A 13,107-nucleotide genomic window follows, 5' to 3' on the forward strand; every position below is an offset into this window, starting at 1 on the left:
ACAATTAGAATCTATATAACAAACTATATAATCACAACGAGTAAACTACAACTACGGGGAAAGGAGAACAACAAAGAAAGAATAACTACAGGGAAAATTCATCACCACCACCTTGCAAAGCCCAATTCCTTATAAAATCATTATTCGTCCATAAACAAACAGAAAGTTATAAATTTCTTCTAGCCACTTTTAGGGTTGGCAATGAAAAAATCAACCCCTGTGGATTAACTTGTAACTCAGAGGATGGAGCCTAACAATGGTCTAGTTTTAAATGATGGATTTGGTAGAGACCAAATGTCTTCTGTTTGGGATTAGCTGTGTTGTAAATTTTGACTGATTTTGGCTCGTACTTATGAAAATGGACAAGAACATCTAGAATGTTGTCCAGTGCTTTTTTGGGGTTATTGGGTGAGGTGCTCTACAAGAGACACTTGCTTAAAAGGTGATTCGCTGTACTTTAATTTTTGCTAAAACAGAGCTTGGCTGGTCTGCAATAAAAAACCAATCCACTGAAACTCACGTAACGAAGTCCAAGGCTGGTTTACAAACTCCCAGGCACCTTTTAGGACCTGATTAAGTGGAGCTTTATAGTGTTCATGTGCCAACACAAGCTGATGCTCTCAATCACGCTATGATTTAGAAACTCGCAGCCTCTATATCCCCAACACTACGCATCCATTTTCGATAGTATGATGACCACCACGTAATGCACCATTCATGGAAACATTGAAGCACGCTATAAAGCATTGCTGATGCTGCTGCCCATTTTTATTTAATAACCTGAAAAATCACGGAAAATTAAAATGCGTGTTACAGAAATAGCAAGGGGAATTACCATATCATTACCCTAAAGTTTTGATGTAGACCTGAGTAGGATTGATCATCCAGAGTTGGAGGAGAAACTATAGAGGTTGATTTTTTCATTGCCAACCCTACCACTTTAGGTGAAATACCACTACGGGTGGTGGTACGATCAGCAATTAGTAGAATGAAGAACCGACAAAGCAAAAGGTTAATTTGTGTTAGTTATCCATAGGAAAAAAACTTTCGACCATTTCCTAATAATAATATCTAGGCTGTGCCTAGAGTCACGGCAATCACGTGAATAAAAAAACTTAGACATAAAACCTAAGATAACGAAAAAAAATTGGCCAAAGCGAGGCTTGAACCCGAGACCTCCCATACTCTAGCCCAGTGCTCTACCACTGTGTCACTATGGTTCCAGCTATGCTACTCCCATAGTTCGTACCTTATATATGTCATTCACGAAGAAGCCTATATAAATAACACCAGTAAAGCAGAAACCAAACCTGAACCCTGACTCTAACCTAACTATAAAGTACAAGACGCATCCCCTAAAGTTGAATGCTCGGGGCATTCTACTAAACGCGTGCCCTAAAGCCGAATACTTGGGGAATACTAGACTCGTGCCAACCCTAGCTCGCCTCAAACTCAACAAAAACTTACCTTCATACAACTAGTGTGTGAATTCTGGGTGAATGCGCCGTGACTCTAGTTTAGCAGTAAAATGTCCAGTCACGGTGCCGTGACTCTAGGCACAGCGTAATACCTATGCCAAAGGGCAGGCTGAGTTTTTCTAGTTACGAAATACTACTTCATTGTGACTGGGTTCTTTTTTTTTCTTTCAGTATTACTTACTTTTAATATTTTAAACCCGGGCTTGATGGACCATAGATACTATAGCCTTACCCGGGATTAGAAACGCCAGGTTAACACTGTACTTTAATCCTAGACGATCCGCACCCACTGACTATTAACACATCCACAAGTGACGATGACAGTATCCGTGACATATCCGTACATATGCGAATGCCCACCAAAAGGCTGTGTGACCGCGTGCTCTTTCTCAGAGAGATTGTTGGGCGAAAGGGCTGTCAGATGACCGATAGTGTTACTTGTGAGTTTGTACCACGTAATATATAGTATATATAGTGTAACTAAACGCTTTTTGAATGAAATCTACGCTTGTACATGAGCGATTCACGTACAGGGACAAGCTAACAATTAAAATATTTCCCTGTATCTCCCTACCACGACCATCTGAGAAGTTCATGCCGGAGATACGAGGCCTTATAGACTTTCACCACTGGAATAACACTGTTTAGCTTTCCCAGGTCATGTGATGTTTGCAATGCAACTCAATTCTTGTGTTGAAAATGTCCTTTCTCTGTGTACCTATCTTGCACTCAGATTAACAGATAGGAAGTAATTCTTGCTATTTTATTTAAGGGTACTAGTTGGGGTAATGGAATAATTCATTGTTATCAGTCAAGGATGTTGTGTTAGCCTAGTATTAAGGCTTGAAAGTTGCATATAGCATTCGTTCATGCTAATTTATGGATGTTTTGTGTGATAATGTTAATGCATGCTGTAAGTACAATCTAATCAAAAACAGCCAAGCTGTAAAAAAAGGAGTGCGGCCCTTGAAAAGGCTATGGTGAAAAAAGATGTGAAATCCAAGGTGGCGGCCAAGAAATGGCTGTGATGGTAGGTTAATGGTAAAAATTTTAATAACGACAATTTAGGTGAATTTGGTGCCACTTGACTTTTTTTACAGCTTGGCTGTTTTTGATTAGATTTCACTTCTTTTTGTATTTGTATACCCCAAAGCCGGCCTATGGCCAGCTTTGGGGCTTTTTAACCTATATACTTTTCTTTACCACAGGAAAAAGAAAAAGATGAAGCAGATTTTATAAATACTTTAACTCATTCTGATTTTATCAGTAAATGTACAAATTATATATATAATGCATATATCAAGAGTTCATAATGTAAAAAGAGAGCATAGATTTATTACATGTCAATTAATCCCCACAGGATAATTTGCAGCTGATTTCTCTACTGGGTGACTTGAAATGTAGCTGAACTCTCTACAGGGTGATCTGCTTGTATGTAGATGAACTCTTTACAGGATTCTCTCTACAGGGTGACTTGACTCTAACTGAACTCTCTGCAGGGTTATCTGTTTGTAGTTGAATTCTCTACAGGGTGATTTGTTTGCAGCTGATGAACTCTCTACAAGGTAACTTCTTCTAGCTGATCTGTCTACAGGGTGACTTGTTTCTAGCTGGTCTCTCTACAGGGCGATTTGTTTGTAGCTGAATTCTCTACAGGGTGATGTGTTTGCAGCTGAACTCTCTACATGGTGGTTGCTTTGTAGCTAAACTCTCTAATAAGTGACTTCTTCTAGCTGAACTCTCTACAGGGTGATCTTTTCATAGCTGAACTCTCTACAGGATGATTTGTTTGCAGCTGAACTCTCTACATGATGATTTCTTTGTAGCTGAACTCTCTACAGGGTGATTTGTTTGTAGCTGAAATCCCTACAAGGTAACTTCTTCTAGCTGATCTTTCTACAGGGCGATTTGTTTGTAGCTGAATTCTCTACAGGGTGTTCGTTTGCAGCTGAATTCTCTACATGGTGGTTTCTTTATAGCTGAACTCTCTACAAGGTGACTTCTTCTAGCTGATCTCTCTACAGGGTGATTTGTTTGTAGCTGAACTCTCTACAGGTGATTTGTTTGTAGCTGAACTCTCTACAAGGTGATACTTCTAGGTGATCTCTCTACAGGATGACTTGTTTCTAACTGAACTCTCAACAGGGTGATCTGTTCATAGCTGAACTTTCTACTGGGTGATTTGTTTGCAGCTGAACTCTCTACATGGTGGTTTCTTTGTAGCTGAACTCTCTACAAGGTAATTTCTTCTAGCTGAACTCTCTACAGGGTGACTTGTTTCTAGCTGATCTCTCTGCAGGGTGATCTGTTCATAGCTGAACTTTCTACGGGGTGATTTGTTTGCAGCTGAACTCTGTATACGTGGTAGTTTCTTTGTAGCTGAATTCTCTACAATGTGACTTCTTCTAGCTGAACTCTCTACAAGGTGACTTGTTTTCTAGCTGATCTCTCTACAGGGTGACTTGTTTCTAGCTGAACTCTCTACAGGTGATTTGTTTGTAGCTGAACTCTCTACATGATGGTTTTGTTGTAGCTGAACTCTCTACAAGGTAACTTATTCTAGCTGATCTTTTTACAGGGCATATTTGTTTGTAGCTGAGTTCTCTACAGGGTGATTTGTTTGCAGCTGAACTCTCTACATGGGAGTTTCACTGTAACTGAACTCTCTACAATGTGACTTCTTCTAGCTGAACTCTCTACAGGGTGACCTGTTTCTAGCTGATCTCTCTACAGGTTGACTTGTTCCTAGCTGAACTCTCTACAGGTGATTTGTTTGCAGCTGAACTCTGGTTTCTTTGTAGCTGAACTCTCTACAAGGTAACTTCTTCTTGCTGATCTTTCTACAGGGTGATTTGTTTGTAGCTGAATTCTCTACAAGGTGATTTATTTGCAGCTGAAAAGGTGACTTCTTCTAGCTGAACTCTCTACAGAGTGATTGATTTTTTTGCAGCTGAACTCTCTACATGGTGGTAGCTTTGTAGCTGAACTCTCTAAAAGGTGACTTATTCTAGCTGAACTCTCTAAAGGGTGATCTTTTCATAGCTGAACTCTCTACAGGATGATTTGTTTGCAGCTGAACTCTCTACATGATGATCTCATTGTAGCTGAACTCTCTACAGGGTGATTTGTTTGTAGCTGAACTCCCTACAAGGTAACTTCTTCTAGCTGATCTATCTACAGGGCGATTTGTTTGTAGTTGAGTTCTCTACAGGATGTTTGTTTGCAGCTGAACTCTCTACATGGTAGTTTCTTTGTAGCTGAACTCTCTACAATGTGACTTCTTCTAGCTGAACTCTCTACAGGGTGACTTGTTTCTAGCTGATCTCTCTACAGGGTGACTTGTTTCTAGCTGAACTCTCTACAGGTGATTTGTTTGCAGCTGATCTCTCTACAGGGTGATCTGTTCGTAGCTGAACTCCCTACAAGGTAACTTCTTCTAGCTGATCTTTCTACAGGGCGATTTGTTTGTAGCTGAGTTCTCTACAGGGTGATTTGTTTGCAGCTGAACTCTCTACATGGTAGTTTCTTTGTAGCTAAACTCTCTACAATGCGACTTCTTCTAGCTGAACTCTCTACAGGGTGACTTGTTTCTAGCTGATCTCTCTACAGGGTGATGCTGAACTCTCTACAGGGGATTTGTTTGCAGCTGAACTCTCTACAAGGTAACTTCTTCTACCTGATCTTTCTACAGGGTGATTTGTTTGTAGCTGAATTTTCTACAGGGTGACTTGTTTCTAGCTGATCTCTGTACAGGGTGACTTGTTCCTGCTGAACTCTCTACAGGTGATTTGTTTGCAGCTGAACTCTCTTACATGGTGGTTTCTTTGTAGCTGAACTCTCTACAAGGTTACTTCTTCTAGCTGATCTCTCTACAACATGACTTGCTTCTAACTGAACTCACTACAGTGTGATCTGTTCATAGCGGAACTTTCTACTGGGTGATTTGTTTGTAGCTGAACACTTTGCATGATTGTTTCTTTGTAACTGAACTCTCTACAAAGTAACTTCTTCTAGCTGATCTCTCTACAGGGCAATTTGTTTGAGCTGAACTCTCTACATGATGGTTTCTTTGTAGCTGAACTCTCTATTAGGTACCTTCTTCTGGCTGATCTGACTACAGGGTGACTTGTTTGTAACTGAATTCCCTACAGAATAATTTGCAATGTAATATAATTGAGTAAATTATTAATGCAGCTGAATGCTTTATTAGGGTGACTGTTCTATTAGAGTATCTCGATCTCGCATTTGCTACACGTAGTTGCCTTTCGAATCATAACTCAGTGGTTTGTAATCCGATTCTTCTGTACTACTGCAAGGACTTTCTATGATGATTATTCCAGCTACATACTGATTTTCAGCTCATTGCTCTAAGCGATTTCCCTGGTAGATACGAAAACTAATAGTTTTTTATTCATAAAAATCGATTGCGTAATTTTGACACAGGTCGGGTTTTGTGTCATATCTCCGTGGTCTTTATCCCGATTCCTTTCAAACCACAAAAAGGCACTCCTACGATGGTTGCTCCATCTACATATCAATTTACAACTGATTCCTCAAAGGAGTTTACCCTGTAGGCGTGACAGACCTTCGACCTTATTTTACGCACATAATCGGTCATAACTCCGTGAATGTTCATCGGATTCCTACCAAAGTTGGTACACAGATCCGCCTTAATGAGCCCTTTGAGTGTGCCAAATTTCAGCCCGATCCGAGTACGCATTCGTGTTTTATGGCGGATTTTGCGAATGTGCGAAATGAAGAAGTACAAGAAGAAGAAAAAAACGAAGAAATTAAAACGAAATTTTGTTCGCTCGTATCTCGGAAATGGCTGGAGCGATTTTCTTCAAATTTGGTGTGTAAACTCCCCTTACTGGCCGGCACCTCTCTAGCAAATTTGGTTCCAATCGGATAAGGGATCACAGAGCTACATAGGTGTGAAAATTGCGTTTTCTTTCTTCCTGTTAATATACTCACGGGTGGCACGCCGGCTTCTTGGGCCGCACGACACACTACCGTGTGTCTTGATAGCTGACTGCAATTAGTTTACTAACATGTAAACACTGTCTTTTACAGAGGTTACTATGGTGAGAAAATTGAAATTTGATGTTAGGAAACATTCGTCTCAAGGGAAGACCAAATTGACTGCGAGTGATGTTAAGGCTTTGACCCAACCCACCTCTACCATGGTGAATGCTGAGACCCAGACTGATAGCCAGTGGTTTGTTGATAGCAAAGAAGTGCAAACAGAGTCTGAGGAAGATTGCACCAATGCCACTGTTACAATTGGTACACAGACTGAGCCAGATGTTGTCTTGCAAGCACCCCAGGACAAATTGACAAACCAAGGAGTAAGAGCTGTAAATGACGAAAGCATGAAGTGCTGTGAGGGAATAGTTGATGAGAAATATGCTTCACTGATTGCAAAACATAATGGTTTGTTCAAAGATGCTACAGGTAAGCAATAAACCATGCTGTGTGTTGTGCCAATTAAAATAATATTTTATGACCTTAGGGAAAGTGATCGGCTATGTTGAGAGGAATGGTGGGATACGCCATGTAGATTGTTTGAAGTACATTCCACTGGAGTCACACTCAAGATTATGTTCAAGGTGCAGCACATTCCGTGAAAATGTATTGCGTGGTAGGCTAACACGGCATCTCCAAGAGGACAGTTGTCAGTCTGTGGAGGCTAATAGTCATACCAACTTCCGGTGCCTTACCCCATCTGAGAAGTGTGAGAGGATGAAGAACATGGCTACTGTGATTCACACTAAGGACCAACAGATTGCCCGCCTCAGTGGAAGGATTAACAAGCTGGTTGCTAACCAAGGAATTATGGTTGACCAAGACACGAATAACGATTTAGTGTCCATGATGAAGGAATGTGGTGAAGCTGTTAAAAAGGATAATACTAATCCTTTCAAGAAAATATTTTGGGACCAACAGTTAAAAGCAGCTTCTTTGGGGTCAACTCGCCAGATTCGCTGGCACCCAGCAATTATTAGATGGTGCTTGTATTGACATCACCGTTCCAGTGGGTGTTACAAAACACTAAGAAATTCTGGTGTGTTTTACTTGCCAACTGAGAGAACTCTGCAAGATTACCGACACTTTTCACCATCAACTACTGGTTTTTCTAAGTCCTTAGATGAACAGTTGTTGCAGCAAGTTAACAGCCAAAAGCCTGAACATCTGGCTAAGTATGTTGGTATTGTTCTGGATGAAACGTATGTAAAAGAGTCCCTGGTGTATGACAAGCACACTGGATCCCTGACTGGATACTCTGACATAGGTGAAGTGAATAATTTGTTTACAGAGCTAGAACAGGATAAAAAAGGCTCACTTTCCAGACGACCTCTTGCCAAATCTGTTCTAGCATTTATGGTCAGAGGGCTCTTTACCAGCTTGAAGTTTCCCTAAGTGCATTTTCCCACTACAAGCACAACAGGTGCAGAGCTATTCCCAATTCTCCGGAAAGTCATTTCAAGGCTTACTAGGCTTGGATTGCAGATACTGACTGTCACCTGTGATGGTGCAAGTGAAAACCGACTACTGTTTAGCTTACATGACGAGAACAATGACAAGACGGCATATAAAATCAAAAATGTCTATTCCAGTGAAGGCCACTCAATCTTTTTCATATCGGACCCAAGCCATTTAATAAAAACTATTCGAAATTGTTTTTCAAGAGGGAAATTGTGGGTATGTACGTATTGCAAACGTTTTGCTTTAATAGTATGTATGCACTTCATTTTATTTCTACTGGTACATATTTGCCTGATTTATAGCAATTATTTTTTATGCAGCGTAATGGACAGAATATTGACTGGCAGCTACTCATTGAGCTGTACAAGGCTAATGCTGGACGAGTCAGTGAGACACCAGGGGTCTCCATTGTTCATAAACTCAAGTATGAACACCTTCATCTTACTAATTTTTCAAAGATGCGGGTGGATTTAGCTGTTCAGGTAAATGTTGTGTTTGCAAGTGCAAGTATGTAATTGTTGTGCTACTGTAGACTTTGTCAGAGTCAGTGGCAGTTGCACTAGATCTCAAGTTTGGTGAAGTAGCCCGTGAGACAATCAAATTTATACGTCACATGGATCACTTTTTTGACTGCTTCAATGTATCATCCTTCACAAAGGGAAAGGAGAAACGGAAGTGTTTTTTATCTCCATATCGCAAGGAGAATGATTTCCGGATGGAGGTAGGTGGTGGTGAATGTGTTTCTGTATACAGTATTCTGGCAACCATAAAAAGTATGTCTAATGGTCACATACATTGTTTCTGTTTTACCTACAATAATTATTGGGTGTGTGCTTACAATTTTCTATTTAAGTTTTTGAAGGAACTTGTGTGCTATTTGGACCAGTGGAAAGCTTCAGTTGAGGGCCGGCCAGGCTTTGATGATGACCAGAAGCAACGAATGTTGTTAAGTGCTACAACTGAAAATGGTATTAGAATCACAGGTGTGTGTCTGTGTGTGTGTTATAATGCTTATACTGTGATTAAAACTAATTGTAGTGAAATCCTTTTTGGAACTGGTACCATTTCTACTAAGCATCGATGGAGTGAGTGTATTTTTAAGCAAAAAAGTCAGCCAGGACTCTGTAGAAAAGTACTTTTCTATGATACGACAACATGGTAGAGCCAATGAGAACCCAACCATCGCCCAAGTTCTATAAAATGCACAGAATATACGAGTGATAAACTCAATTTGGGTGGATGAGATTACTGGAAACTGTCGTGGATGCAAGAGGAAGTCGTATGACTTGGAATCTGTGAATCTTCATGATTTGAACAAAGAGGCACAGGCGTCGTTCATTGTAAACACAATAGTAAGGTAGATCTCTTTTCCCCATAATTTTGGTTGTATTTCAGCAAATATTTACATTAAAGTATTCCAACTCATTTTTTTTTCTTACTTATTCATTAATGTATTTATTTCAACAAATGTTTACTTATTTATCACAATACAACTTTGTTCTCAAAGACTTGGACTTTCCGGTGCCTTTTTTGTTCTCTTGCTTGTACATCTCCATTAGGGATGATGCAAAGGAAAATCCACGAACCTTGCATTTTCATCTTTTTCAAATCCTGCAATGCACCAATGGAACAAGACATCGTCATCATTTACTAACATGTTTGTGAGATAGCTTTTGTAACTGTCATCCATTTTTGAGGCTTCCTTAATGGTCAAGTAGCGCCACACACAACATTCAATAGCCAGAAATATCTGATATGCCTCATGTGTTATCTTCACTAAGCCACCCCTGTCTATGGCATTTGTCCAAGCGGCTGATGGTGGACTGTTCTCATCTGACACATCAGTACAGATCATTTCATTTAAGAGTGGCTTAAAATCAGAGCAGCCAGGGTGGGCCTTCAACTTCTTTACTACATATCCACCGATGTATCGGATGGCGTTCTCCTCCTCAAAGCTTAGGTCAGGGTTGTCAATATATTCAGTTTCCACACTAGTAGCGTCAGAGTCCAGGACTGTTCTCAACTTTTTCTGCAGCAAATTATCAAAAAGTTCATCAGTAAAATGCTGATAGAAAACAGGTTGGTCATCCAAGTGACTGACTGTTAAAAAATCTTGCCACCTCTTAGTGAAGTCACCAGAAATTGTCAGTAGGTTAAACTTCCTCCATAGCCTTTCCTGGTTCAATTCGTTAGGCTTGCCTCTTTTTTGAGCAGCAATGATAATGGAGTTCAGTGCTGCCACAAGCCAGTGGGCAAATTCCAAAGCTGCCTCAGTGGGTAGAGAACTATAGCACTTGGCCATGTTTTTGGCCATTTCTAAACACGTCTTGTTTCCCTGAGTGGGTAGTGTCAGACTATCGTCCGCTAAAATACCACCAAGAACACCTCTTATCAACCTAGTTTCTTCACTAACAGGTCGCTGAGCTGCCCCAACATTTCCTTCAGCCATACAGAACGTGGCCGCACCGCCTGGTTAAAACTTGCAACGCCTGGATTCACAGGCAGTGTGCCGGTCTCTCACAAACACTTTACAAAGTCTACCAAGATGGAGATGATCCATTCCACTGTCCCCACTGTCGCCTAGCCATTCAAGAGCAGCAACTACATGAGCTTACATCCGCCATAGATAGCCTCAAAAAAGAAGTCACAGACTTGAAAGCTGAAAGTCCCCAACCCAAGGAAATTGTTGGTATCACTCAACATATCATTCCAGAGCCACAACTGATCACTTCAGAATCTTCTACCAGCAAATCACAGTCTACTCCTTCACCAAACAACAAACATGTAGCTGTGCCTGACAATCCCATAGATCGCAAATTCAATGTCGTGGTTTATGGTATCAAAGAGAATCCCACTGGCACTCCTAGGAGTGCCCGCACTAAGTCAGATATCGATTGTTGTGTCCACATTTTGAAGGAAGCAAATAATGACATCACTGAACAGTCTATTAGAGACTGCTTCCGACTGGGAAAGTTCGATTCAACTAGAACAAAGCCAAGACCTCTACTTGTGAAATTATCTCGTGCTTTTGATGTAAATACCATCCTTTACAATAGATCCAAAATCCCCGAAGGCACACAAGTCAAACCGGATATGAGCAAAGACGAAAAGCTGAGAGAGCAACTACTATTAAAGGAACGTTGGAGCCTGATTAGTTCAGGAACTGATAAAAAACACATTAAAATTCGTGGCACTAAAATTTACGTTAAAAACCAAATACATGGTGAACTAGTTGATTCAACCTTTGTACCTAAATCTAGATCCGAAGCATCAAACACTTCTAATAGTAATTCTACAATGGAAGTTGTCACACCTACCTCTCAATGACTCTCTTTTTTCTATACCAATTCCAGAAGTATAGTAAATAAACTCCAGAAATTCCAATCTGTAGCTTACTCTAAATGGTTTGATGTAATTGGCTTAACAGAAAATTGGCTTTCCGATAGCATATTTGATAATGAAATTCTACCCTCCAATTATACCCTGTTTCGTCACGATCGTCAATCTCGTGGTGGTGGGGTCCTCATTGCAGTCAACGACAAAATCTCCTCCCAGAAATTAACTTCACCTGTAAACTTGGAAGCCGTATGTGTCATACTGAATCTACCTAATCCTGTCACCGTTTGAACAGTTTACGTACCCCCCAACAGTACTGCTACTTATTATGAAACCCTGTTCGATTTTCTCTCAAATTTATCTAATGCGTCTGATCAATTAATCATTCTTGGTGATTTTAACTTTCCAGACATAGACTGGGACTCATTGTCAAGTCATTCTCTTCCTTCCAATCAGTTTTGTGATCTGGTTTTCCAGACTGGTTTAAGTCAGCTCATCGACATACCTACCCATAATCATGGCAACATACTAGACCTGGTTCTTACTAATTTAGATGACAATATTTCCAATTTACAAATCCATTCAACTCCACTACTACCATCTGATCACTTCAACATTACCTTTTCACTGTCTACAAGTACTACAATGTCTTCTAAGCCAACCACTTACTTTACATTTGGTTATTCCAAAGGTGACTACCAAGGTTTACATGACTACCTATGTTGCTCTGACTTTACATCATGCTATTCAAGTGATGACGTTGAGTATATATGGCACATTGTTGAATATCAGATAATTACAGCCATGGAACTGTTCATTCCTGTAAATAAAGTTCATTCAGACCGACACCCCATATGGTTCAATTCAGAAATAAGGCACTGCATCAAACGTCTCAGAACTCTTCGACGTAGAAATAAGCGGCACCCAACATATCACATTTCCCATATCATTGACTCCCTTGAGAACTCTCTTCAAGACAAAATAAAGCAGCCAAACAGAACTATGAATTTCACCACATAAACAATTTTGCCCCAACTAACAACAACAAAATATTTAAATATCTAAAATCTATCACTAAGTCTAATACTAATCCTCCTATCATGAACTTTGACTCTTCATCTGCTAGCACTGACTCCAGCAAGGCCAATTTGTTTAATCAATACTTCCACTCTGTTTTTCACAATTCATCTTCACCAGCAAACCATGACAATTACCCAGCCACACATGAATCCTTAAACTCCATAACTATTACTGTCACTGATGTTTTTGAAGCTCTCATTTCATTAGATGTTAAGAAATCTTGCGGCATTGACAGAATTGCTCCTAAAGTACTTCACAGCTGTGCTGGACCTCTGTGTGAGCCACTACATCATCTGTTTTCCATGTCACTACGTCATGCCACCTTACCTTCTAGCTGGAAAATTCACAAAGTAATACCTATCTTCAAAGCTGGCGACCATTGTTCTGTAAGAAATTATCGTCCCATCTCGCTCCTATCCAACACATCTAAAGTTCTTGAAAGACTAATCTACAACAAAATAATCACTCACATTAGTAAATATATTAGTTGTTCTCAGTTTGGTTTCACTAAAAACTGTTCAACCTTACAACAAATGCTAATTTTTCTAGACTACATAATTAACAGCCCCTCACAAACTGATGTGGTGTACTTCGTAAAGCCTTCGATACCGTATCTCATGCCATCTTGCTCAACAAGCTTTGGTCTGCTGGAATAACTGGTACACTCTGGGCTTGGTTCAGGGAATATCTGACTGATCGATATCAACGTGTTTGCATTAACAACTGT

General features: G+C 40.1%; 3 protein-coding genes across 5 annotated transcripts in view; 2 read left to right on the forward strand and 1 right to left on the reverse strand.

Annotated features, from left to right (window-relative positions):
* The window catches only part of LOC136257878 (uncharacterized), a 53,385-nt gene that overhangs the window by 38,515 nt on the left and 1,763 nt on the right, over positions 1–13,107 (reverse strand). The window lies entirely within an intron of this gene.
* Positions 1,729–7,499, forward strand: LOC136258383 (uncharacterized). Its single transcript, XM_066051691.1, has 3 exons — positions 1,729–1,918; positions 6,552–6,932; positions 6,991–7,499. The coding sequence occupies exons 2-3, from the start codon at positions 6,560–6,562 to the stop codon at positions 7,497–7,499; spliced, it is 882 nt and encodes a 293-aa protein (XP_065907763.1). The 5' UTR covers positions 1,729–1,918; positions 6,552–6,559.
* On the forward strand, positions 7,430–9,274 carry LOC136258047 (uncharacterized). 2 transcript variants are annotated; one of them, XM_066051350.1, is made up of 5 exons: positions 7,430–8,180; positions 8,285–8,446; positions 8,497–8,685; positions 8,818–8,947; positions 9,003–9,272. In XM_066051350.1, exons 2-5 carry the CDS (start codon positions 8,423–8,425, stop codon positions 9,161–9,163), a joined length of 504 nt encoding a protein of 167 aa, XP_065907422.1. In that variant the 5' UTR covers positions 7,430–8,180; positions 8,285–8,422; the 3' UTR covers positions 9,164–9,272. The 2 variants fall into 2 exon arrangements, with proteins under 2 accessions (XP_065907422.1, XP_065907421.1); XM_066051349.1 differs by having other exon boundaries at positions 8,497–8,947; positions 9,003–9,274.

This window comes from Dysidea avara, chromosome 6 (genome assembly GCF_963678975.1).
Source record: "Dysidea avara chromosome 6, odDysAvar1.4, whole genome shotgun sequence".
NCBI lineage: Eukaryota > Metazoa > Porifera > Demospongiae > Dictyoceratida > Dysideidae > Dysidea > Dysidea avara.

Bases quoted from the DNA above. Each gene is read 5' to 3' on its own strand.
- LOC136258383 (XM_066051691.1), top strand. From the start codon at position 6,560: ATGGTGAGAAAATTGAAATTTGATGTTAGGAAACATTCGTCTCAAGGG. The intron at 6,933-6,990 runs GTAAGCAATAAA...TTATGACCTTAG, and splicing joins TTTGTTCAAAGATGCTACAG to GGAAAGTGATCGGCTATGTT.
- LOC136258047 (XM_066051349.1), top strand. From the start codon at position 8,423: ATGCGGGTGGATTTAGCTGTTCAG. The intron at 8,447-8,496 runs GTAAATGTTGTG...GTGCTACTGTAG, and splicing joins GGGTGGATTTAGCTGTTCAG to ACTTTGTCAGAGTCAGTGGC. The intron at 8,948-9,002 runs GTGTGTGTCTGT...AACTAATTGTAG, and splicing joins AAATGGTATTAGAATCACAG to TGAAATCCTTTTTGGAACTG.